Raw genomic sequence first — 27,402 nt, 5'->3', positions numbered from 1 at the left:
GAATAAATTCCATCAGAAGGCCCATTCTATCAGCCTACCTGTCAACAGCAACAACTACACTCTGGGAGCTTGTCTCTCCAATGGACTCCTGAATACTAGCTATCTGTTTACGGTCCACATGACCTCCAACTGCAAGACAAACAATATGTAATGAGAAAAAGCTGAAGGTTCACATTTCAAGCAAACCCCTTAGTCAAACAATGACACATAACACTACATTATATGTTAAGAAAATATCAAACCATTAACCATGATGTGACATTATCACTAAGATCAACATTGACATACATGTACAGCAAAACTAGCCATTGTGACAGTAGCCTAAAGGGTATCTAATCCAACAGCCTGGGTGCATCCCAAATAGCCCCCTAGTATTCCCTATATTGACCAAAGCTCTATGGGGTTAGGGTGGAATAGGGAAAAGTGTGCCATTTGGAATGCAGACTATATATGAAAAGGAGAGAGGACTGACCCAGTCCCAGGTACTCTGAGCTGTCTGAGGCCTGCTCTCTCAGGCTGGCCAGGAGGCCCCCTTTGGCCGGGACCGTCCCTGAGATGTAACGGGCCTTCACCCCTGTCCCGATCAGCTGGGCCAGCTCCAACTGACTGACACACTTCAAGATCTGTGGAGGCCAGGAGAGAACAGAGAACCTTTCAGATGGGATTTTAATGGAGGGTTACTATACTAATCATCCTTTATGTAGCTATTGAGTCAAGTTCTCTTTTACGATACTGGCTGATACTGATAATATGGAAGAGATGCTAACCTCATGCCAGGAGTTTCCCAGGTAGTTTCCGTCAGTGTGGGCGACGGTGATGAGGGTCTTGATGGTGTCGATGTTCTTCTGTTTCATCTCAGAGATACCAGAGCTGGCTGTGAGCAGGGTGAACCGCGCCAGGGCCTGGACGTACGCATCGCGCTCCAGTTGGATGGTGAAGATGCAGGCTATCCTGATGGCACAGCGGATTCCCTCCAGACACAGAGAGGCTACCTCAGTGTCATCACAGTCCTGAAGACCCACACTGAACGCTGCTAAGAACGGGGTCCATGCCAACTGGGGAAAAACACACACAAGGTCAGTACAAAAATAAACATTTATTTGGATTTCCAGACTTAGGATGTTGGTGCAAAAAATATGACATTTGTGTGTAAATATGTGTAATACTGTCTTAGAATTGGTATTCTGCATTTGGTTCCAGCATCAACTACAATCCCATCTTATACTGAAGGGAATGCATTACTACTGTGAGTAATGGTGACAGCGGTGGGATGTTGTACCTTAAACATTAGTCGGACCATTTAAATAGAACCAGTTTCATTCTAATTCTTATCCTAAAAGTAATTTATTCTAATTCTTAAATTCATGAACTTCTTTGAGGAAAAGATCATGATCATTAGAAAGCAAATTACGGACTCCTCTTTAAATCTGCGTATTCCTCCAAAGCTCAGTTGTCCTGAGTCTGCACAACTCTGTCAGGACCTAGGATCAAGGGAGACACTCAAGTGTTTTAGTACTATATCTCTTGACGCAATGATGAAAATAATCATGGTCTCTAAACCTTCAAGCTGCATACTGGACCCTATTCCAACTAAACTATTGAAAGAGCTGCTTCCTGTGCTTGGCCTTCCTATGTTGAACATAATAAACGTCTCTCTATCCACCGGATGTGTACCAAACTCACTAAAAGTGGCAGTAATAAAGCCTCTCTTGAAAAAGCCAAACCTTGACCCAGAAAATATTTTAAAAAACTAAAATCGGCCTATATCGAATCTCCCATTCCTCTAAAAATTTTTTGAAAAAGCTGTTGCGCAGCAACTCACTGCCTTCCTGAAGACAAACAGTGTATCCGAAATTCTTCAGTTTGGTTTTAGACCCCATCATAGCACTGAGACTGCACTTGTGGAGGTGGTAAATTACCTTTTAATGGCGTCAGACCGAGGCTCTGCATCGGTCCTCGTGCTCCTAGACCTTAGTGCTGCTTTTGATGCCATCGATCACCACATTCTTTTGGAGAGATTGGAAACCCAAATTGGTCTACACGGACAAGTTCTGGCCTGGTTTAGATCTTATCTGTCGGAAAGATATCAGTTTGTCTCTGTGAATGGTTTGTCCTGTGACAAATCAACTGTAAATTTCGGTGTTCCTCAAGGTTCCGTTTTAGGACCACTATTGTTTTCACTATATATTTTACCTCTTGGGGATGTCATTCGAAAACATAATGTTAACTATCACTGCTATGCGGATGACACACAGCTGTACATTTCAATGAAACATGGTGAAGCCCCAAAATTGCCCTTGCTGGAAGCCTGTGTTTTCAGACATAAGGACTCGGACAAAACAGAGATGCTTGTTCTAGGTCCCAAGAAACAAAGAGATCTTCTGTTGAATCTGACAATTCATCTTGATGGTTGTACAGTCGTCGCAAATAAAACTGTGAAGGACCTCGGCGTTACTCTGGACCCTGATCTCTCTTTTGACGAACATATATAGATTGTTTCAAGGACAGCTTTTTTCCATCTGCGTAACATTGCAAAGATCAGACATTTTCTGTCCAAAATTGATGCAGAAAAATTAATCCATGCTTTTGTTACTTCTAGGTTAGACTACTGCAATGCTCTACTTTCCAGCTACCCGGATAAAACACTAAATAAACTTCAGTTAGTGCTAAATACGACTGCTAGAATCCTGACTAGAACCAAAAAATGTGATCATATTACTCCAGTGCTAGCCTCCCTACACTGGCTTCCTGTTAAGACAAGGGCTGATTTCAAGGTTTTACTGCTAACCTACAAAGCATTATATGGGCTTGCTCCTACCCATCTTTCCGATTTGGTCCTGCCGTACATACCTACACGTACGCTACAGTCACAAGACGCAGGCCTCCTAATTGTCCCTTTCTCCTATAGAGCTCCATTTTTATGGAATGGTCTGCCTACCCATGTGAGAGACACAGACTCGGTCTCAACCTTTAAGTCTTTATTGAAGACTCATCTCTTCAGTAGGTCCTATGATTGAGTGTAGTCTGGCCCAGGAGCGTGAAGGTGAACGGAAAGGCACTGGAGCAACGAACCGCCCTTGCTGTCTCTGCCTAGCCGGTTCCCCTCTCTCCACTGGGATTCTCTGCCTCTAACCCTATTACAGGGGCCGAGTCATTGGCTTACTGGTGCTCTTCCATGCCGTCCCTAGGAAGGGTGCGTCATTTGAGTGGGTTGAGTCACTGACGTGGTCTTCCTGTCTGGGTTGGCGCCCCCCCTTGGGTTGTGCAGTGGTGGAGATCTTTGTGGGCTATACTCGGCCTTGTCTCAAGATGGTAAGTTGATGGTTGAAGATATCCCTCTAGTGGTGTGGGGGCTGTGCTTTGGCAAAGTGGGTGGGGTTATATCCTGCCTGTTTGGCCCTGTCCAGGGGTATCATCGGATGGGGCCACAGTGTCTCCTGACCCCTCCTGTCTCAGCCTCCAGTATTTATGCTGCAGTAGTTTACGTGTCGGGGGGCTAGGGTCAGTCTGTTATATCTGGAGTATTTCTCCAGTGTCCTGTGTGAATTCAAGTATGCTCTCTCTAATTCTCTCTCTCTCTCTTACACTCGGGGGACCTTAGCCCTAGGACCATGCCTCAGGACTACCTGGCATGATGACTCCTTGCTGTCCCCAGTCCACCTGGCCGTGCTGTTGTTCCAGTTTCAACTGTTCTGCCTGCGGCTATGGAACCCTGACCTGTTCACCGGACGTGCTACCTGTCCCAGACCTGCTGTTTTCAACTCTCTAGAGACAGCAGGAGCGGTAGAGATACTCTCAGTGATCGGCTATGAAAAGCCAACTGACATTTACTCCTGAGGTGCTGCCCTGTTGCACCCTCGACAACTACTGTGATTATTATTATTTGACCATGCTGGTCATTTATGAACATTTGAACATCTTGGCCATGTTCTGTTATAATCTCCACCCGGCACAGCCAGAAGAGGACTGGCCACCCCTCATAACCTGGTTCCTCTCTAGGTTTTGGCCTTTTTAGGGAGTTTTTCCTAGCCGTTTGGGGTTTTAGGCTGGGTTTCTGTACAGCACTTTGAGATATCAGCTGATGTAAGAAGGGCTATATAAATACATTTGATTTGATTTATCCAAACAGTAATTTATTCTAATTCTTATCCTAACAGTAATTTATTCCAATTCTTATCCTAACAGTAATTTATTCCAATTCTTATCCTAACGGTAATTTATTCCAATTCTTATCCTAGCGGTAATTTATTCCAATTCTTAGCCTAACGGTAATTTATTCTAATTCATATCCTAACAGTAATTTATTCTAATACTTATCCTAACTGTAATTTATTCTAATTCTTATGCTAACAGTAATTTATTCTAATTCTTATCCTAACAGTAATTTATTCTAATTCTATGGGTCTGACATGGTCTAGGTGGGTTACCTTGAACATGGGTCTGACGTGGTCTAGGTGCGTGGCGCTAGTGAAGGGAGCCTGGACGTGGCTGACTGCCTCCATCAGGGCCTTGGCTGTCTTAGCCATCTGCTCCATCTCTACGTTATACAGCAGACGCCGCTGCTTCTCATTGGCCACACCTGGGGACAAAACAGACAGACACTCAGTGAGCATGCTCTCAGACACAAACACACACCTACTGTACACAGTGTCAACACCTAACCACACAAGACAATAATGTTGATGCCATCACTGTGCCTCTGAGGACAGACTATCTTTGAGTCCATGTAGTGTGCTTGTTTCCTTCTTGACCCTTGTCATTTTGTCCACCAGCAACAGAAAATAGACTTGCTTTGTTTGCTGGATTTGAGGGTAATCTTTTTTGCTTCATTCATGGCTATTTTCTTCCCTGCGATTTCATCGTAAATGGCTGACAGGTACTCCTCAGGTAAATCTTTGCTGTCGTTGATTCCTCGATTCATCTTGATGTATTGCTCTTTCGTCATTTTATTCTTCACCTGGAAGAGGGGGAAAAAAAGTCAAAAAAATGTTTAGGTCACAGAAAAAAGCTGTGTCTGAGTGACTTACTTGTGGACTGTGAAGGTCTGTTGTCAACATAATGATTGAGTAAGCCAGGACGTAGGCCGTATCTGCACTGGTGAACTCAGTTTGCCTGAAGGATAAGAAAAAAAGTCCAATGTCATAACATCTACTGGGCAATAACATAACTACCAACATCATCCATTAACCCACACCATGGGGTCTGTCTAGTGAGATGCCAGAGAGACACTCACCCTTGGTTACATTCTAAATATCTGGCCGCAAATTTCTCCATGAGTCGATCGATCTTCTGGGCCTCTCCGGGCAGACGGAAGCCCTCCAGGAACAGACGCAGAGCCGAGACAAAGTCCTTGCCTTGGAAATCCATCTGGTCCACGTAGGCATACATCACCTCTTTATTAATGCGCTCGTTATCCCCGATGAACTCACCCACCTGAGTCTGAAAAGCAAAGTCCATACAGAGGAACTTCAACATACACATAAACAATGAAAATATAGTGTACACTGTATATTCAATATATTTGTGGACAAAAAAAAAAGTGAGAACAACAAAAGTTTGACATTTAACACAGAAGAATATCTGAGATTAAGACAGATCTTTTAGGGGCAGTTTCCCCAGACATATTGAGCTTGATGTTTTGACCAGGACTAGACTTAATACGTGTCTGGTAAACTGTCCCCTGAAGGCTAACAGGCAGTGAATCCCACTGCATGTTATGTAGTTCCAGCGGGTCCTTACAGAATCTAGCCTCTCCTCCTGATGCAAAAACTGAGCTAGGTCCTCCAGCGTGGTACCCAGCATGCCTTGCTCCTGTAGATACTGGATGCCCCTCTTTGGCTTCTTATTGAACCTGCACAGGAAGAGAGAGCGGGGAAATGTCACATCTGTATGACACAGGCACATTTGAGAGCACATATTCTGCTCGGTCACTTTTCACCGACTGAGCAGAATGACTGATCTACAAATCCAAATGATTAGTTATTTAGGATGCAAGTGAAAGCTCCTCTGACATTACTTCCAGTCTCCCACACACTTACAAGTCGATGCCTTGCTCGATGATCTCCTTCTGCTGCTTGAGGACCTCGAACTGCTCTGCGTTGTCCGTTGCTGACATGAGGTTGCTGTAGGAGCCGATGCCTGAGGAGGCGTTGGAGTCCAGGGAGTTGAGGCTACCGTAGTGGTTGATACTCTCTGGGGGCTTGGTGATCTCACTGGGCTCCTGCTCCGCGGGCTTCTCCTGACCTACAGAGGTGAGGGGTGGCACGTAGGGACATCCCATAATGTCAAGAATTACCCTTCCCTTTATAAAACCCTGTCAGAGGTCTCAGGGGCTCACTACGAGGTCTGCTGCTGTAAGCCTGAACACCACTAGTGCTCACAGCAGGTTAGCAAACACAGGGCCACACAACAAACTGAAGGGTCGCTACTTGACTATCAGTTTTGCTAAAACTGATATTCAAGATCAACCCCACTAACTGGAACCATGAGTCTAGGAATAGATTTGATGCTTTACCTGCTCTTCCTTAGAACAACGAAGACAGAGAGCAAAGCAGATCCAGATCGGCAATGGAACATGTCGTGATAAACACAAATATAATTGAGTCTGAGCCGCAGAGAGACGTCAGATGTGTAGTTAGAGATATGGGTGGAAGCAGGGCTGTCGCCTCTCAGTGGGTCGTTAAGAAGCCCCGAGGCTACTGCAGTAGTTATGAACGAGGATGACTTGGTCTCAGAGGAAACGCATTGGCTCTTATTCAACAGTAGGTAGTACTGTAGCTAAGTGGTACTTTACCTAGACTGCTCTGAGAGTTGGGGTTCACAGACTGATCATTGCTCCACTCCACCATACACTTGAGGATGGACACTAGACACTCCAGACCTTTTTTCCTCAAGCTCAGCTCCTACAATAAATAAACACATTTAAAATGGTCACACAACAGGAAAGGAGATGTATGGAAGGTGAGCGTCCATTGGTAGCATATTTTACCTGAGCAGGTGTGGTGCCAAGCTCATGCCCCACTCTGCCCTGCGCTATCTTAGATAGGTAATTGACCAGCCTCTCAAATATATTAGCAGCATTCAGGTCACAGTCATAGTTGACATAGATATCCACCACACTCTGGGCGTCTGTGAGGAGAGAAGACACAGAGGTGAATGTCTGTCTGTCAAAGCCTCAGTAGTGGGAGGTGGCATCAGATCTGGGAGGAGACAGAACACCAAAGAGAAAGACATACAGATAGACAGGTCCTCGGTAGTGAGAAGTACAGTAGACAGACACTAACCTGCACAGATCCTGGTGAGGCTCTGGATCACCATCCATTTATGATCATAGGAGCTGGTGGACGTCTCCAGGATGTAGAGGAAGATCTCCTTGAAAAACACCTGAGGGAAATGTTTAAAAAACCTCCTTACACTCAGTGATAAAACTCCACCAAATCCTGTATAAATCATTTTGTAAAGGGTTTATTGCACAGTAATTTACAAAAGGTGTTCAAACACAACGCACTAATGAAACTAAATGTTGTTATTATTCATTCATAATGTAGAGAGCCAAACAGTTCCAGTGCCTCGATTTGCATCTTGAGGTGGGTCTTGAAGTGGGAGAGGAGGGTGAGGAAGATGGAGAGCGAGAGCGAGAAGACCTCGGGGACCGAGGAGGCGCCGTTCTTGGACAGCGCCACACACAGGTACTGCTTGATGGCATTGATGAACATCTCGTTGGTCTTGAAGACGGGTCCAGCATTCTGCAGGATGGACAGCAGCAGCTGGAGGGACAGCACCTTGGAGCGCAGCTCGTGAGATCTACAGAGACAAAGTTTCCTTGACGCATCCAAATGAAATGCCTTATTATGCATTTTAAGACTCATCACAAGCATTTATGACATCTTTATAATGTCATACAATCCTCTTCTAATGATCTGGACTAACAGACAGTCAGACCGTTGACAACATTATGCATAGACATAACATTCTATACGCCTGAGACATAATAAAGGCTCAAAACATGCTTATAACAAGTTACAATATGTACCCACGCCCTTTAAGGAAAGGGCTACCAAGAGGTTCAATCACACAGTCAATTCCTATGGCCATAGCCTACCGGTCTATTCATACAGTCATTCATTGTGACAGGGTATCGAGGAGACTTTACTTAGGATCAGGGGGTCCATCAGACAGTGGCTTCATAGAGAGTTTGCAGAGGGAGCGAAACACTAAGAAGGCGTCCTTCTGGAGGATATGGGAGAACTTAGCAACAGGGGAGGAACCACTCGTGGCTCCAGATTCCTAGAAAAGGAAATGCACAGATGTATCTTATATTAAACACACAACATCATGTTCATATACACAAATGTACATTAGTACGCCAAATCAGATGCCACTCTAATACTTGGATTTATCAACTAATCTGTTAATACTCCATAGACAGTATTTGAATCTCAAATGGCACCCTATTCCCTATTTAGTGCACTACTTTTGACCAGGGCCATAGGGCTGTGGTCAAAAGTAGTGCTCTATATAGGGAATAGGGTGCTATTTGGGAAGCTATCAATGGCATTCTATGTAGGGGAGCAGTGTGGGTGGGCACCTGAGTGTCGTTGGAGGAGACAGAGAGCCTGTCATCCGTCAGTGAGGGGGTGAAGCCAGTATATATGGGCGTGCCAGGGATACCGTTGGCATGGACGTTCTCTGTGTCGCTGCCCAGCCCGCCCTCCTCCCCCTCCACCACCGGGACTGGCACATTGTCTACACACTCTGTAGCGCTGCACACACTCTCCCTACATTCTACACACACACGCAGGCATGCAGGAACACACACACACATCAGCAAAAGAGCTAAGGATCGTCTCAGAAAACATAACAGTAGGGCTAAAAATGAATTAGAACGTAATAATTCATATTTCTTCCTAGATCAATGTGAACAACTTTCAAGGCACCACAGTGAGTCCAATGTTCTACAGACAAGACCTACTATACCGGAGTATAAAAGGTAAGATGATGTGTTACCTCCAACAACTGTATTGACAACTTCCTGCAGCATGGTCTGGACCATCTCTTGAGCCTGCTCCTCATAGCTGACTGGTTCTTCCTCTACAAGCCCTTCAGCATCTTGCTGGAACAACCCTAGAGATGAAAACGGACTTTACCACGCCCTCCTACGGTGACATTGAAACCATACTGACACAGACGGAGCTGCTATGCAATAAAGTACTGCACATAACTCCTTTGTGAGACCTTCCATTTAATGTATCCACTCCACTATGAGTACAAAACATATTCAACTGCAGAGGATTTCATTTTCATTCTGAATCCCAATAAAGGACATCTGCCTTGTAGAGTTTAACTGCCTCTGGTCAGGCCAAGAAGTCTAGAATGGACGCCACATTCAGACATTAGTAGTATCCTTGGCTTGTCTCCTGTTTCTGTAGCGTGAGGAGGTTTGATGTACAAGTACATCAACGGACAGAACGCTCGTCTATCGCACGGCCTTACCCCCAATCCATCTCCTTCATGCCGAGTGCCAAGCAGACAAACATCGGGGTCCCATTTTGACAGTCTTTGTTATGACTCGGCCGGGGATCAAACTCCCAACCTTGCAATCTCAGGGTGGACACTAATCACAGAGCCACTGAGTTGGTCACACACACGCACACACACACACACACACACACACACACACACACACACACACACACAACCAGTCAAGTTTGGACACACCTACTCGTTCAAGGGTTTGCAAAGCTGTCATCAAGGCAAAGGGTGGCTACTTTGAAGAATCTCAAATTTAAAATATACTTTGATTTGTTTAACAATTTTTTGTTACTACATGATTCCATATGTGTTATTTCATAGTTTTGATGTCTTCACTATAATTCTACAATGTAGAAAATAGTAAAAATAAAGAAAAACCCTTGAATGAGTAGGTGTGTCCAAACTTTAGACTGGTACTGTATATAATAAAACGCCTTCCTAATATCGAGTTACACCCCCCTTTTGTAGACTCAGTGTATATTTATACATTCTTAATTAAGTGCACTACTTAATTACTGACTAGGGCCCATTTGGCTCTGTTCAAAAGTAGTGCATTATCAAGGGAATAGGGTGCCATTTGGAACTTAGCCCTTGACTTCTGCTGGAAGTTTTATTACCTCCTTCCATCCATTTAAGAGCTCTATTAACATGGCAGACCTCTCTCTCTCAGCAGAGAATAGGAATACTAATTCACACACATGGATTTTACAGACAGTGATGTGTATGAAGCTCACTTAATCAAATGCAGTGACTCAGTGACCTATGCAACAATGACTTCCAGAGAGACATACAGAAGAGGACTTTTGACTATGAGTGAGAGTGAGTGACAAAAAGAGAGCGATACTTACCCTGTGCAGCAGCTGCAGTAGCCTGGTCCGCCTCAGTCTGCTCGTTTTCAGCACTGCAGAACACAGAGACGTTTTCTGGCTCTGGGTCCTCGTGGGCATTTTGATCAGGCACCTGGGTGGTCAACTCCTGAGGTGGGGGTGAGGTGGTGTGCTGTTCCTGTTTAGGGGAGGCAGAGGGCTGAGGTGGGGCTGTTTGGGGCTCCTGGTTCTGTTGGGGGGAGGCATGAGGTTTCTGGTCGGGGGGGGCAGGGGACACAAAGTGGGGGGAGGCGAGGGCCTGTTGGTGGGGTGAAGCGGGGGGGCCTTGGTGTTGGTGGGGGGATGAAGGAAGCTCCTGCCGCTGTCGGCTGCTTGGTGACTGCTGCAGATGCTGCTGTCTCAGACGCTCCTTCTCTATCTGTCTGGCCTCCTGGAGCTGGACGCAGAGACACGGACACAGACGGAAACAGACACACACAGACATCATCGTAATGCCTACTTGAAAATCCTAGCCCTAGATTGTACGAAACATAACCATAGGCCAAACAAGTTTGGACCATGCACTGTCAAGCCAAGCACAAAAACAATCACAGCACTGGGCATCATTAGAATTTTGTCATGGTATCAGGTATTTTGTCTTCAGCATACAGCATACAAATCAATATAAGGAAACCAACACCATATTGGTAGCAAAGATCTTTGTGGGCTATACTCGGCCTTGTCTTAGGACGGTAAGTTGGCGGTTGGAGACATCCCTCTAGTGGTGTGGGGGCTGTGCTTTGGCAAAGTGGGTGGGGTTATATCCTGCCTGTTTGGCCTTGTCCGGGGGTATCATCGGATGGGGCCACAGTGTCTTCTGATCCCTCCTGTCGGGGGGCTAGGGTCAGTCTGTTACATCTGGAGTATTTCTCTTGTCTTATCCGGTGTCCTGTGTGAATTTAAATATGCTCTCTCTAATTCTCTCTTTCTCTCTTTCTTTCTCTCTCTCGGAGGACCTGAGCCCTAGGACCATGCCTCAGGACTACCTGGCATGATGACTCCTTGCTGTCCCCAGTCCACCTGGCCATGCTGCTGCTCCAGTTTCAACTGTTCTGCCTGCGGCTATGGAACCCTGACCTGTTCACCGGACGTGCTTGTTGCACCCTCGACAACTACTATGATTATTATTATTTGACCATGCTGGTCATTTATGAACATTTTAACATCTTGACCATGTTCTGTTATAATATCCACCCGGCACAGCCAGAAGAGGACTGGCCACCCCTCATAGCCTGGTTCCTCTCTAGGTTTCTTCCTAGGTTTTTGGCCTTTCTAGGGAGTTTTTCCTAGGGAGTTTTTCCTAGCCACCGTGCTTCTTTCACATGCATTGCTTGCTCTTTGGGGTTTTAGGCTGGGTTTCTGTACAGCACTTTGAGATATCAGCTGATGTACGAAGGGCTATATAAATACATTTGATTTGATTTATTGTGGTTAGTCAGATTAACATAATAATTTCATTAAAACATTTACATGCTTTGCAAGAAGAAGGATGTCCCTAATAATCCTGTTTACATCTGAAATCAGGCTAGCTGATGGCACTCTGTTAAATGCAGAAAATCACCAATCAAACTAAACGTTCTACCACAGTGTCCCATGTTATTTTTGGGATGCATGCTTGATTCGGACATATTATTTTGTACGTGCAAACCACTTTTAACACGCATCCGTTCAGCTGTTCCGAACTCCCTTCCCTCGCGCTAAAGAGGGAGGCTCTCGGCTGGTGCTAGCACATCCGCAGATCAAATACTGTACACTGCTGGAACACCGATTAAGGCGCTTACATGTCCGAACCATTTGAAAGATTGCTCAGAAAACCAGGTGTTGTAATCGCTATATGCTTACTTTGATTTTGACCTCATGATTAAGATGAACAGAGTAAGGCGTTTATATGACTATTGCATCATCTGCCTACTGCTACAATCAGTTTAATAGCAAATGATTAGTGTGCATGTAAACATACTCAATGACAAACACTGTTGCCTTCTTTATTTTTGACTGGCATTGTGAGATTAGGTTTAAATGATGGTACCCATCTGTTGAACTCAACAGGCTGCTAGCATCACAGCTCATAAAAGGTCAAGGCATTCAGTGCAGCAATGCAAACATGGCAACATACTTAAGGGAATAATAGACTGTATCTTCATAATACAGGGGGCTTAGTCAGAGTTGGTTCCTCGGTCGGGTCGGCAGCCAGCAGATAGTTAGGCCTGCACGTTTTTACATTGAAAGAAAATCCTACTTGGCAAAGATAGCAAGCGGCGTGTCACACCAAGATGCCCACACACCCCAGAGGAGAGTTCATATCATCAGCCACTTCAACACCAACCAGTGGAACACAAGCTTTCCCTGAAGCACTCGCTTTCTGGATGACCCAGACCAATTCATCCTGTGATTTGAATGCTAGATATCATTGGAGAGTTAAAATAAAAACGTTTAAAAAAAAATTCATTATTACATTCCAGCTTCTATTCCATCGATGCCAAAATTACAGAAATAGAATTACTAGAATGGGGGAAAAGGCCCTCAGACTACTGACATTTTACTGGAACAATAATGGATATACTTAACATGGCCACTGGTCCACCCATCATGGCACATTGACTTGAATGGGGATTCTCGTTCAAGCAATTCTTTGTGACACCCAGCGAGACAGAGAGAGATAGAGAGACATAGAGAGAGAAAGACAGAGAGAGAGAGAGATAGAGAGAGATAGAGAGAGAGAAACAGAGAGAGACAGAGAGAGAGACAGAGAGAGACAGAGAGAGAGACAGAGAGAGAGACAAAGAGAGAGACAAAGAGACAAAGAGACAGAGAGAGAGAGAGAGACAGAGAGACAGAGAGAGAGAGAGACAAAGCGCTTACTGCTTGGTTCTCCATGCGTGCGAAGATAACATTGAGCATCTGTGTGAGCGTGGCCTTGGCTGTGGTCTGGTTGATGAGGTTCTTGCTGGCCAGGTAGATGTTGTAGCAGGTCCTGACCGCCTGCAGCACCGTGCCCTCGTGGATCTCGATGTGTTGAGAAGTCACCACTGTCAGCAGTGCCTGCAGAGGGACAGCATCCACAGAACTAGAATGCTTTATTCCTATGGGTACACTTAAAATGGCTGCCAGCAGACCCATTCTGGCATCATTGACTTGAATGGAGACACCCATTCAACTTAATATATTTCTATGGCACCAACCTAACAGTCACTACTGCTCACAGTGAACGAGATACTGTAGGTTTTGATAAAATCATGAGGATTGTCATTATTAAAAGGAAACCCTGCAGAAGTTAGAACAATTTCATCTCATTTTAAATAATGATATCGTTAACAAATAAATTATGGGTGCCTCCTGTCCCTGAAAATCCTGATTTTGATGCCATTGCTTAGTGGGCAGTAATATTGAACAGTCAAACACAACAACAGAGGAGTATGTCCACTATGTATGTGCCAGCTGTTAGATCTACTAGCTTGGCACAACCCTGAGAGGAAGGGCCTGAACACACCATTTATGTGTGTTATCTGCTCGGTTAGATGACAGACAGACAGGCCAACAGGGCCAGTCATGCCAGACACAGGATTAACACTGGGGAGGAGAGGAGAGGCAGGCTGGGGCTGGTCTGTCTGTCACACAGACAGGAGGAGAGGAGAGGCAGGCTGGTGCTGGTCTGTCTGTCTGTCACCCAGATTGGAGGAGAAGAGAGGCAGGCTGGGGCTGGTCTGTTTGTCACACAGACAGGAGGAGAGGAGAGGCAGGCTGGGGCTGGTCTGTTTGTCACACAGACAGGAGGAGAGGAGAGGCAGGCTGGGGCTGGTCTGTTTGTCACACAGACAGGAGGAGAGCTCATAGAACACACACCTTTATAATCTGCAGCTGAACACCTTCGTCTGTCTGAGGCCCTTGAAAGCAGCCACATATGGTCTCGATGATTCTATCGATTAACCTCTTTCCAGGTGTAGTGTTGTCTGGAGCGTTTCCAGTGAGGTGGCCATAAGCAATGAGTTTCTGGAGAAAGAAAAGTGAGGATAAACCTTACCTTAACTGTGTATGATACAATTATCCAGAAAAATACTGTAGAACTTTAATAACTGCCATTTGCCAAGATTAGACATACACTTAGGTTGGAGTCATTAACACACATTTTTTCCACCACTCCACAAATTTCTTGTTAACAAACTATAGTTTTGGCAAGTCGGTTAGGACATCTACTTTGTGCATGACACAAGTAATTTGTCAAACAATTGTTAACAGACAGATTATTTCACTGTATCACAATTCCAGTGGGTCAGAAGTTTACATACACCAAGTTGACTGTTCCTTTAAACAACTTGTAAAACTCCAGAAAAGGATGTAATGGCTTTAGAAGCTTCTGATAGGCTAATTGACATCATTTGAGTCAATTGGAGGTGTACCTGTGGATGTTTTTCAAGGCCTACCTTCAAACTCAGTGCCTCTTTGCTTCACATCATGGGAAAATCAAAAGAAATCAACCAAGACCTCAGAAAAAAAATTGTAGACCTCCACAAGTCTGGTTCATCCTTGGGAGCAATTTCCAAACGCCTGAAGGTACCACATTCATCTGTACAAACAATAGTACACAAGTATAAACACCATGGGACCACGCAGCCATCATACCACTCAGGAAGGAGACGTGTTCTGTCTCCTAGAGATGAACGTACTTTGGTGCGAAAAGTGCACATCAATCCCAGAACAACAGCAAAGGACCTTGTGAAGATGCTGGAGGAAACGGGTACAAAAGTATCTATATCCACAGTAAATCGAGTCCTATATCGACATAATCGGAAAGGCCACTCAGCAAGGAAGAAGCCACTGCTCCAAAACCGCCATAAAAAAGCCAGACTATGGTTTGCAACTGCACATGGGGACAAAGATAGTACTTTCTGGAGAAATGTCCGATGAAACAAAAATAGAACTGTTTGGCCATAATGACCATCGTTATGTTCGGAGGAAAAAGGGGGAGGCTTGTAAGCCGAAGAACACCATCCCAACCGTGAAGAACGGGGGTGGCAGCATCATGTTGTGGGGGTGCTTTGCTGCAGGAGGGACTGGTGCACTTCAAAAAATAGATGGCATCATGAGGCAGGAAAATTATGTGGATATATTGAAGCAAAATCTCAAGACATCAGTCAGGAAGTTAAAGCTTGGTCGCAAATGGGTCTTCCAAATGGACAATGACCCCAAGCATACTTCCAAAGTTGTGGCAAAATGGACAACAAAGTCAAGGTATTGGAGTGGCCATCACAAAGCCCTAACCTCAATCCTATAGAAAATTTGTGGGCAGAACTGAAAAAGAGTGTGCGAGCAAGGAGGCCTAGTAACCTGACTCAGTTACACCAGCTCTGTCAGGAGGAATGGGCCAAAATTCACCCAACTTATTGTGGGAAGCTTGTGGAAGGCTACCCGAAACATTTGACCCAATTTAAACAATTTAAAGGCAATGCTACCAAATACTAATTGAGTGTATGTAAACTTCTGACCCACTGGGAATGTGATGAAAGAAATAAAAGCTGAAATAAATCCTTCTCTCTACTATTATTCTGACATTTCATATTCTTAAAATAAAGTGGTGATCCTAACTGACCTAAGACAGGGAATATTTACTAGGATTAAATGTCAGGAATTGTGAAAAACTGAGTTTAAATGCATTTGGCTAAGCTGTATGTAAACTTCCGACTTCAACTGTATGTTTACTGAACTTGTGTGTGTGTGTGTGTGTGTGTGTGTCTGTGTGTGTGTCTGTGTGTGTAGTGTTACCTGCTACTGACCTGTAAACAATCTAGAGATGTGATGACGATGCGAGGACATTTGGACTGGCAGGCTAACTCAAATGGCAGGAAGTACTTGTCTGCTTCTATGACGGTATCCTTGGACTTGACCGGTGGTAGAGCACTGGAATCAGCATTGTTGTCTCCAGGAGGGGGACTGAGGGGGAATACAGAGGGACAGCTAAATGGTTAAAACATTAGGCCAAACAAACATGTCTGAGCAATTCAACCATCTCATATGAAACGTTTGTGCCTCGGTGAGCAATGGCCAACTGCCCCCTATAGGCCTCCATGCTGCAGTCATATTGATGCTCCTGAGGGCCTCTGTAAACACCAGCATTGCTGTGATTCATTCAGGTAGGCAGCTGGAAGTGGAGTTGCGTGCAGTCTGCAGAGAAGGTTAGAGAGGTCGGGAGGAGGTCAGGTGAGGAGTACCAGTGTCGGCATTGTGGACACTGTCACAAAAACACTTGGTGCATTCCGATTCTCTACACTACTCCCGAAGTGTGCACTTGAACACTGCCTTCAATGGAAAAATGGTGGAAACTCCCAAAGCTTACAGCAATCCAATGCTTTCAAATCCATGAGGGGGAGTGTACAAGTGCACACTTTGGGAAAACGGTAGAAAATCAGGATGTAGCTATTGTCAGTTAGCTGGGGGATACTGACCATCAATACTGAGTTACTCTTCTTTATCACGCTTCTCGTCTCGGCTCCTTCCTCCCTCTCATTTCCTCAAACTTTAATTATGAAGCAGATAAGCTTAGTCTTTTTTTCAATAAACTTTATTTGCATATTATCTCAGACTCGAGAGGCGTTAATTTCCCCAATGCACATTTGACACATCAGAAAGAGTTTTGTTTTTAACATTGAGTGAGGAGTGATTCAAGCTTAATAGACTGCTGTGCTATAGTGTGTGTGTCTGAAATGGCACCCTTTTCCCTATATAGTGCACATAAGGGACAAAATGCGATTTTGAATCACTTGGGAGTGTGCCTGGTCAGTGTTTCAGCCTGGGGTCTGGGGTGGTGACTAGGACCTGTGAGAGCTCAGGTGTGAAAGAAATGAAACCTCCAGACACAAGGCAGCGGGAGATGTGTGGGTCACTGAGCTTCAGTTCACTGGCCCCTCTGGCTATTAACCAATCACAACCAAGGGAATGGGGGAGAAGACAATAACAAGAAAACAAGACACATCAAAACAAACCTTGACATTATTTACGACAGATTACATTTCACACATACACTATATCTCAAAATAAACCTACCTCAGTTTCTCTGTTTCTTCTTTAATTTCCTCTGAAAACAGAAAGAGAGAAACAATGAACTAAAGAGCCATGCTAGTGGCCCCGCATGACTGGTTTGATGCTGCTCTTGCTACATGGGCAATAATCAAGGTCAATACATCAACAGCCAATGTAATACCCCAGCAGTAGAGAGCGTCATTACATGAAGGCATGAGCACTTTGTCAAATTAGCCCATGTCCTCCACGACTATAAATTCCTGCCCTTGACCTTCATAGAAGATCCTGCCGAACTGAACCTTCCATACAGATAATGAAGTCGCCTGGTAATCAGGGTTTTGTCTGCATAGAGAAGTATTGGGCGGGTCGCCTAAGTGTTTTTTCGGTCCGCCTAAGTCAAAATAGTAGAAAAGGGAGAGAAAAAAAACGTGGTTTTTGAAATAATTTTCAAGATACTAAAATGTTTTCAGTGTAAACTAGGATGACTAAAACCAGATATAAAGTATGTAGAAAAGATCATAGACCCTGTTTTAAAAAAAAACAAGATCATCTTGGGGAAATAACAATCACCAAAATAAAAACTTGACAGTCAGGGAGAATCTAAAATTCCAAAAGGTATGCATTCAGGAGTATTTTTTGTATGGCATGGGGCTCCTACTGATTTTGTTATAATTTTTGAGTCATTCAGATAGCATAAGGGAAAGGCATAAGCCATGACAAAATGTGTAGAATTTTAAAATTGTAAAATGTTCCCTCCGCCCCATGAAAAAAAAGTAGAATTGCAGGAAATTAGCTATAAAACAGCTACATTTTGTCTCTGAGGCCAAGATAAGGGCCTCTAAAATGTTCTGTCACAGACAGCGCCATTGTCACACCCACCTGTCAATCACCTAAGCCCCATTTTGATCCAGCAAAATAAATCTGGCAATACAATTACAGTTGAGATGCTCAGAGTCTGAACAGGAGAAGAAAAAAAAATCCAATACTGTAATATAATATTACATATCTCTTCATAGGAGCTACTGTCCATTTCATGAGTACTTCATGAGTCATGATGAGATCATAACCAATGGCCTCATGTCAGTGACATCTTCAGTCCTGGCCTCCACCAACCAGCCAATCTATAACCGCAAACCAACTGCTTACATAGTGCAATACTTTGGCCCATGGCAGATAGAGATAACCTCCACTCCATCATTTACATGACATAGTAAAGGGAGGCACCGACAGCTCTATAGCGTACCAGACTCAATCAATACAGAATGAAAATGAACTAAATAACTAGCCTAGTGTAGAGTGGAATGCAGAAGATACAAATGCACCACATGACTTGTCAACCCCAAAAGGCAAATCAGTAAACAATCTGAGAAAAAGTCTATACGTTTTGTTACCACCAACATCTGCACCATGTTTTACCCCCAAAACCAAGTAGAGAGGCAGCAGGTCATCCAGGTGTTTAACGTGGATAATGAAACATCTAGCGTGTGTCTGCGACTCCACGGTCGAGCATCCCATCTACAGCCAGTGAAGGTGAGGTTGGGGTCAGCATCATCTACCACGGTTCATATTGGATGGCAGCCATGTTGTAATGTTATTATCACGATCTGACACTGTAGATGCTGGGGGTTATTGGTGCTCATATGGAGAGTGATGGTGTACAGAGACCCTCTGTTTTAGTTCAATAACCACTTCTCAAATCGGTTGGAAAAGACTTAACTGCATCTCAAATGGCACTCTATTCCCTATATAGTGACCTTTTGACGAGAGCCCTACGGGGTGCTATTTGGGATGCATACTAAAACTTAAGAGTGAACTGTTTAAAATATCGCTATGGACCACACATTCTCCTTGACCATCTACCTAAATGTTCACTTGAATCTACAGACTGATCACAACAAAGCTAAGGTCAAATATATTTCATTATAACATACATACAGTGCTCCCCTATGATTTAGTCTCTGCCTGCCAACTAGGAAAGAGAGAGACAGTTCAAACGCAAATAAGCTGACTACATCCGCTCTCAGTTCATCAACGTTGTATCAGCATGCTTTAGATGTCTAGAGATGAGATGACAGCCTCTACTGAAAACAAAGCTCATCATAGCTCTGCCGTTTGTACTATACCACTTGGAGAGGGGGAGTGGAACAGACTTCAGTGTGCTGCTAACAGTACAGCTTCCTCCACTGTCCCCGACCCCATACCAGGCTCGAACCAGTGAGAACACAATCCAGACTGCGTCCCAAACGGCACCCTATTCCATAGTGCACTACTTTTGACCAGAGCCCTGTGGGCCCAAGTCAAAACTAGTTCCCAACATAGGGAATAGGGTGCCATATGGAATAAGGTACAAACAAAGAACAGATCAGACGTGTTTACCCCTCTCATTAACACTGCAGGTGAACAGTAATTAATTCAGTGGTACAACAGCAAATAATACATTATTATAGTCTTGAGAAGGAAATTAAAATTTAAAAAAATATATATGTTTTTATCAAGACTGGAAATGTGTGATTTGGACGTCTGGCCTTCAGCACGGCAAAGATGAATATTTCACTTTTGAACTACAGTATACTTAGGAGGGTATAAGCAATGCATGATAGGCAGTGTGTAAGTCTGTGCGTGTCATACAGGTCATTCGATATCATTTCAGCAAGCCACCATCTCAGCTTGTTCTGAAATGGTTTCTGCAGTTAGAAACATACAGTTGAAGTCGGAAGTTTACATACACCTTAGCTAAATACATTTAAACTCAGTTTTTCACAATTCCTGACATTTAATTCTCGTAAAATTCCCTGTCTTATGTCAGTTAGGATCACCACTTTATTTTAAGAATGTGAAAAGTCAGAAAAATAGTAGAGAATGATTTATTTCAGCTTTTATTTCTTTAATCACATTCCCAGAAGTTTACATACACTCAATTAGTATTTGGTAGAATTGCCTTTAAATTGTTTAACTTGGGTCAAACATTTCGGATAGACTTCCACAAGCTTCCCACAATAAGTTGGGTGAATTTTGGCCCATTTCTCCTTACAGAGCTGGTGTAACTGAGTCAGGTTACTAGGCCTCCTTGCTCGCACACACTTTTTCAGTTCTACCCACAGATTTTCTATGGGATTGAGGTTAGGGCTTTGTGATGGCCACTCCAATACCTTGACTTTGTTGTCCTTAAGCCATTTTGCCACAACTTTGTAAGTATGCTTGGCGTCATTGTCCATTTGGAAGACCCATTTGCGACCAAGCTTCACCTTCCTGACGGATGTCTTGAGATGTTGCTTCAATATATCCACGTAATTTTCCATCCTCATGACGCCATCTATTTTGTGAAGTGCACCAGTCCCTCCTGCAGCAAAGCACCCCCACAACATGATGCTGCCACCCCCATGCTTCACGGTTGGGGTGGTGTTCTTCAGCTTGCAAGCGTCCCCCTTTTCCTCCAAACATAACAATGGTCATTAAGGCCAAACAGTTCTATTTTTGTTTCATCAGACCAGAGGACATTTCTCGAAAAAGTACAATCTTCATCCCCATGTGCAGTTGCAAACCGTAGTCTGGCTTTTTTATGGCGGTTTTGGAACAGTGGCTTCTTCCTTGCTGAGCGGCCTTTCAGGTTATGTCGATATAGGACTCGTTTTACTGTGGAAATAAATACTTTTGTACCCGTTTCCTCCAGCATCTTCACAAGGTCCTTTGCTATTGTTCTGGGATTGATGTGCACTTTTTGCACCAAAGTACATTCATCTCTAGGAGACAGAACGCGTCTCCTTCCTGAGCGGTATGATGGCTGCGTGGTTCCATGGTGTTTATACTTGCGTACTATTGTTTGTACAGATGAACGTGGTACCTTAAGGCATTTGGAAATTGCTCCCAATGATGAACCAGACTTGTGGAGGTCCACAATTTTTTTTCTGAGGTCTTGGCCGATTTCTTTTTATTTTCCCATGATGTCAAGCAAAGAGGCAAGGTAGGCCTTGAAATACATCCACAGGTACACCTCCAATTGACTCAAATGATGTCAATTAGCCTATCAGAAGCTTCTAAAGCCATGACATCCTTTTCTGGAATTTTCCAAGCTGTTTAAAAGACACAGTCAACTTAGTGTACAGTCGTGGCCAGAAGTTTTGAGAATGACACAAATTTTAATTTTCACAAAGTTTGCTGCTTCAGTGTCTTTAGATATTTTTGTCAAATGTTACTATGGAATACTGAAGTATAATTACAAGCATTTCATAAGTGTCAAAGGCTTTTAACAATTACATGAAGTTGACGCAGAGAGACAATTTTTCAAGACTTTTGCAATCTGCCGTGGCATGCTGTCAATTAACTTCTGGGCCACATCCTGACTGATGGCAGTCCATTCTTGCATAATCAATGCTTGGAGTTTGTCAGAATTTGTGAGTTTTTGTTTGTCCACCCGCCTATTCAGGATTGACCACAAGTACTCAATGGGATTAAGGTCTGGAGATTTTCCTGGCCATGGACCCAAAATATCAATGTTTTGTTCCCCAAGCCGCTTAGTTATCACATTTGCCTTATGGCAAGGTGCTCCATCATGCTGGAAAAGGCATTGTTCGTCACCAAACTGTTCCGTGATGGTTGGGAGAAGTTGCTCTCGGAGGATGTTTGGTACCATTCTTTATTCATGGCTGTGTTCTTAGGCAAAATTGTGAGTGAGCCCACTCCCTTGGCTGAGAAGCAACCCCACACATGAATGGTCTCAGGATACTTTACTGTTGGCATGACACAGGACTGATGGTAGCGCTCACCTTGTCTTCTCCGGACAAGCTTTTTTCCAGATGCCCCAAACAATCGGAAAGGGGATTCATCAGAGAAAATGACTTTACCTCAGCCCTTTTTGTGCAAAGCAATGATGACGGCACGTGTTTCCTTGCAGGTAACCATGATTGACAGAGGAAGGACAATGATTCCAAGCACCACCCTCCTTTTGAAGCTTCCAGTCTGTTATTCGAACTCAATCAGTATGACAGAGTGATCTCCAGCCTTGTCCTCGTCAACACTCACACCTGTGTTAACGAGAGAATCACTGACATGATGTCAGCTGGTCCTTTTGTGGCTGGGCTGAAATGCAGTGGAAATGTTTTTGGGGGATTCAGTTCATTTGCATGGCAAAGAAGGACTTTGCAATTAATTGCAATTCATCTGATCACTCTTCATAACATTCTGGAGTATATGCAAATTGCCATCATACAAACTGAGGCAGCAGACTTTGTGAAAATTAATATTTGTGTCATTCTCAAAACTTTTGGCCACGACTGTATGTAAACTTCTGACCCACTGGAATTGTGATACAGTGAATAATAAGTAAAATAATCTGTTTGTAAACAATTGTTGGAAAAATGACTTGTGTCATACACAAAGTAGATGTCCTAACCGACTTCAACTACAGTTTTGGCAACAAGAAATTTGTGGAGTGGTTGAAAAATGAGTTTTAATGACTCCAACCTAAGTGTCTGTAAACTTCCAACTTCAACTGTAAGTTTTCCGGCGACAAAAAAAAGATATAATTTGATCTCTGGATAATTAACTAATTGATTGCACACAAATTGGCCATTTTAATTTATAGGATTGATATTATATTAATTAAAATAATACTCAACATTTGGTTTGCCAAAAGCCACCCATTCGCTTTTACCCCCAGTTCAGAGAAAGGAGTCATTATTGTTGTTAGGTTTATGTGCCATTATACATCCTTATATTACCAGGTCTTACCACTAGATGGTACTGTTGCTGCTATTAAGTGAAAAACCAGGAACAATGTTAAAAGGATAGTTCACCCAAATTATATATTGGTTTCCTTACCCTGTAAGCAGTCTATGGACAATGGATGCCAAGGTTTTGTTTTCGCTTTGCTCGCACACACTTGTCTGTGGTTCACACCTGTCTGTTAGCTGTGCTGCCCCTGACAGGAAGAAAAGGAAGCGTGCGCACAGAAAGCTAGAACAAAACATTGTCATAATGAAATAATTCATCAAAAGTCTAATATTGGGCTACCGAACACCCTTCTATTATGTCAGTAACTTATGGTTACGTCCCAAATGGCATCCATTTCCTTTATAGTGCACTACTTTTGACCAGGGCTGTGATGACTATGGAATTTTGACTAACGATTAATCCACGAATAGTCCGAATTATTTTTGCAGGAAAATGTTTTGAGCTCATAATGTATCTTTTAAAATTATATATGACACACCTAATGAACACAATACAGCTTGTGGTGACACCCCTGTCTCGAATTGGAAATACAGTGCCTTCGAAAAGTAATCAGACCCCTTGACTTTTTCCACATTTTACTTTACAACCTTATTCTAAAATGTATTACATCTTTTTCCCCCTCAATCTACACACAAAATCATTTTTGCAAATGTATTACAAACAAAAAAATGTAAATATCACATTTACATAAAGTATTCAGACCCTTTACTCAGTACTTTGTTGAAGCACCTTTGGCAGCGATTACAGCCTCAGGTCTTCTTGGGTATGACGCTACAAGCTTGGCACACCTGCATTTGGGGAGATTCTCCCATTCTTCTCTGCAGATCCTCTGAAGCTCTTTTAGGTTGTATGGGGAGCATTGCTGCACAGCTACTTTCAGGTCTCTCCAGAGATGTTCGATCGGGTTCAAGTCCAGGCTCTGGCTGGGAAACTCAAGGACATTCAGAGACGTGTGCCGAAGCCACTCCTGTGTTGTCTTAGCTGTGTGTTTAGGGTTGTTGGAAGGTTAACCTTCACCCCATTGTGAGGCCCTGAGCGTTCTGGAGCAGGTTTTCATCAAGGATCTCGCTGTACTTTGCTCCGTATATCTTTCCCTCGATCCTGACTAGTCTCCCAGTCCCTGCTGCAAAACAAAAAAAATCCACACAGCATGATGTTGCCACCATGCTTCACCGTAGGGATGATGCCAGGTTTCTTCCAGATGTGACGCTTAGCATTCAGGCCAAAGAATTCAATCTTGGTTTCATCAGACCAGAGAATCTTGTTTCTCATGGTCTGAGATTCATTTAAGTGGGCTGCCATTTTCCTTTTACTGAGGAGTAGCTTCTGTCTGGCAACTCTACCATAAAGGCCTGATTGGTGGAGTGCTGCAGAGATAGCTGTCCTTCTGGAAGGTTCTCACATCTCCACAGAGGAACTCTGGAGCTCTGTCAGTGACCATCGGGTTCTTGGTCACCTCCCTGACCAAGACCCTTCTTCCCTGATTGCTCACTTTGGCCGGGTGGCCAGCTCCAGGAAGAGTCTTGGTGGTTCCAAACTTCTTCCATTTAAGAATGATGGAGGCCACTGTATTATTGGGGACCTTCAATGCTGCAGACATTTTTTAGTACCCTTCCCCAGATCTGTGACTCAACACAATCCTGTCTCAGAGCTCTGCAGACAATTGCTTTGACCTCTTGGCTTGGTTTTTGCTCTAACATACAACTGTGGGACCTTATGTAGACAGGTGTGTGCCTTTCCAAATCATGTCCAATCAATTTCATTTACCACAGGTGGACTACAATTAAGATGTAGAAACATCTCAAGGATGATCAATGGAAACAGGATGCATCTGAGCTCAATTTCGAGTCTCATAGCAATGCGTCTGAATACTTATGTAAGGTATTTCTGTTTTTCATTCATTTAAATATATTTCTAAAAAACAGTTTTCGCTTTGTCATTATGGGGTATTGTGTGTAGATTGACGAGGGGAAAAAAATATTTGTATCAATTTTAGAATAAGGCTGTAAAGTAACAAAATGTGGAAAAAGGGAAGGCGTCTGGATACACTGTAAAGCTTATCCTCCTGACCTTGCTGTTCTGATCCTAAAATGATGACTAACTTTACCCTATTCATGTAAACATTTAAAACTGCTATTTGGTAAATTACTGTATATCAACTTAAAAATAAAGTTGAATTCCCTTTCCCTCCTAAAATGAATGTCGGTTACATGATTATTGTGCCAGTTCTACTTTTTTTACCAGGGCCCATAGGCCTCTGGTTACAAGTAGTGTATTTTATAAGAAATGGGGTGGCATTTCTTATACATTCCCTGTTTAGTTTCGATCAGCAAACTCTTGTCCCATTGCCACTGAGCAGTCCAGGTCACATTACCCTTCTTGAGCCACATCACTCACTGCAATGTTGAATAATTGCAAATGGTAATCCTGAACAGGCTATATTTGTTGTTGTACCATGTTTCCTCTCCTTAGATAATTCAATTAATACCATATATGCATTTGTGTGATCTGCCCATATAAACAGTAAAACATTATTAACCCCGGCTTTGAAAGGCACAGGGAAATCACGGGATACGGTTGCGGTCACGATGTGGTGTGAGAGCACCACCCCTTTCACACCTGCGCTACTAGGCTATAACGCAGATGACAACAAGCATACACATTATAAGAAACGACATATCTGATACTGATCAAGCTTGATTTCTGTTTTCGGCCCACTACTTGAATCGAATCTCGATTCAGTCCATATTGATGCTACAGTGTATGCAAGCACTTCATTTATCGAACTGGGGAGTTCGTGACATGCACGAGAAGATGTGGGTGACAAATGATGATGACATCCCAAACTAACACATTGTTGTCACACTTAAACTCACCTAGGGACACTTCACAGGCTTTGCTCAACTGGGAATGGTGAGCTTTTTTCACCTCCTTATCGGCTAAAATCTTCTCCAGTGCTCGGGTTAAAAACATGTTTTTCGTTTTACTGTCATACATGATGTGATGGAACTGTAGTCAAAGCAGCTGTCCCATGGACATACAGCTGTTCCTGTAGTCTTCTTTTTTTAGCCGAGTCTAATATAGGAGTACTAAGTAGAAAGCTACATATCTTTTATTCCAGAAAGGAAATCCCACAAATTTCTATTAGCAACCTGTCAGCGCCATGTTGAAAGGAATCAACGTCATTCCGTCACTTACGTCCGCGACTCCACAATGATAATACTGTTACTGTTACACTCGGACTGTGACCAATTAGGTCACTTTATTTGTCTTGTGATCAGTTACAACTCATTATTCTCACCAAACATGAGAATGGTGAGTTGCTTGAATCTGTAGAGAAAAATATACTTCATTGGTTATCTGAATTTCCCAATTCGTTTTTACTGATAGGAGGGGACTTTAATATTACCATAGATAATTCAACTGATAGATGGCCCTCAGGTAGGCCAAACAATCAGAATTTGGGTTTAATACTTTTTATGGAAAATTTGGAGTAACAAAAGAGGTTCCAGACAGTCCAGAATGGATTTTTGGCTTATATCGAAATGTATTGATAGTGAGTGTGTTACTACAAATATTTGTATTACTCCCCTCAGAGACCATAGGGCCATTTACAGCGATGTCAAAATATTTACCCCTGATACTAACCTTGGTAAAGCATCCTACTGGAAGCTAAATAGCTCTTTATTAAATAATATCAAATTGACCAGAAATACAGTGTAGACATTGTTAATGTTGTAAATGACTATTGTAGCTGGAAACGGCTGATTTTTAATGTTATATCTACATAGGCGTACAGAGGAATAAAACTGGCCTTCTTTAGACTAGTTGAGTATCTGGAACATCAGCATTTGTGGGTTCGATTACAGGCTCAAAATGGCCAGAAACAAAGACTTCCTTCTGAAACTCGTCAGAAAGAGGAGTGGGAGGCCCCGGTGCACAACTGAGCAAGAGGACAAGTACATTAGAGTGTCTAGTTTGAGAAACAGACGCCTCACAAGTCCTCAACTGGCAGCTTCATGAAATAGTACCAACAAAACACCAGTCTCAACGTCAACAGTGAAGAGGCGACTCCGGGATGCTGGCCTTCTAGGCAAGAGTTCCTCTATCCAGTGTCTGTGTTCTTTTGCCCATCTTAATCTTTTCTTTTTATTGGCCAGTCTGAGATATGGCTTTTTCTTTGCAACTCTGCCTAGAAGGCCAGCATCCCGGAGTCGCCTCTTCACTGTTGACGTTGAGACTAGTGTTTAATGAAGCTGCC

At 43.4% G+C, this 27,402-nt stretch overlaps 1 protein-coding gene across 1 annotated transcript in view; it reads right to left on the bottom strand.

Annotated features, from left to right (window-relative positions):
• LOC115156918 (brefeldin A-inhibited guanine nucleotide-exchange protein 1-like) overlaps nucleotides 1–26,343 on the bottom strand; it is a 37,279-nt gene extending 10,936 nt beyond the window's left edge. Inside the window, exons 1-22 of the mRNA XM_029704743.1 lie at nucleotides 26,018–26,343; nucleotides 17,436–17,466; nucleotides 16,169–16,325; nucleotides 14,241–14,387; nucleotides 13,260–13,439; nucleotides 10,380–10,794; nucleotides 9,007–9,123; nucleotides 8,588–8,784; nucleotides 8,153–8,286; nucleotides 7,569–7,803; nucleotides 7,284–7,383; nucleotides 6,989–7,128; nucleotides 6,794–6,902; nucleotides 6,039–6,243; nucleotides 5,740–5,851; nucleotides 5,234–5,439; nucleotides 5,028–5,112; nucleotides 4,792–4,957; nucleotides 4,428–4,579; nucleotides 768–1,055; nucleotides 473–623; nucleotides 39–129 (exon numbers count right to left, since the gene is read on the bottom strand). Coding sequence (XP_029560603.1) covers nucleotides 39–129; nucleotides 473–623; nucleotides 768–1,055; nucleotides 4,428–4,579; nucleotides 4,792–4,957; nucleotides 5,028–5,112; nucleotides 5,234–5,439; nucleotides 5,740–5,851; nucleotides 6,039–6,243; nucleotides 6,794–6,902; nucleotides 6,989–7,128; nucleotides 7,284–7,383; nucleotides 7,569–7,803; nucleotides 8,153–8,286; nucleotides 8,588–8,784; nucleotides 9,007–9,123; nucleotides 10,380–10,794; nucleotides 13,260–13,439; nucleotides 14,241–14,387; nucleotides 16,169–16,325; nucleotides 17,436–17,466; nucleotides 26,018–26,138 — 3,539 coding nt within the window. The 5' untranslated portion in view covers nucleotides 26,139–26,343. The remainder of the gene's footprint in view (nucleotides 1–38; nucleotides 130–472; nucleotides 624–767; nucleotides 1,056–4,427; nucleotides 4,580–4,791; nucleotides 4,958–5,027; nucleotides 5,113–5,233; nucleotides 5,440–5,739; nucleotides 5,852–6,038; nucleotides 6,244–6,793; nucleotides 6,903–6,988; nucleotides 7,129–7,283; nucleotides 7,384–7,568; nucleotides 7,804–8,152; nucleotides 8,287–8,587; nucleotides 8,785–9,006; nucleotides 9,124–10,379; nucleotides 10,795–13,259; nucleotides 13,440–14,240; nucleotides 14,388–16,168; nucleotides 16,326–17,435; nucleotides 17,467–26,017) is intronic.
• Between the last annotated feature and the right edge of the window lie 1,059 nt (nucleotides 26,344–27,402).

Source organism: Salmo trutta, chromosome 21 (assembly GCF_901001165.1).
Source record: "Salmo trutta chromosome 21, fSalTru1.1, whole genome shotgun sequence".
Lineage (NCBI taxonomy): Eukaryota > Metazoa > Chordata > Actinopteri > Salmoniformes > Salmonidae > Salmo > Salmo trutta.
Note: the sequence above shows the minus strand (reverse complement) of the source record. Positions and strands in the feature narration are given on the sequence as shown.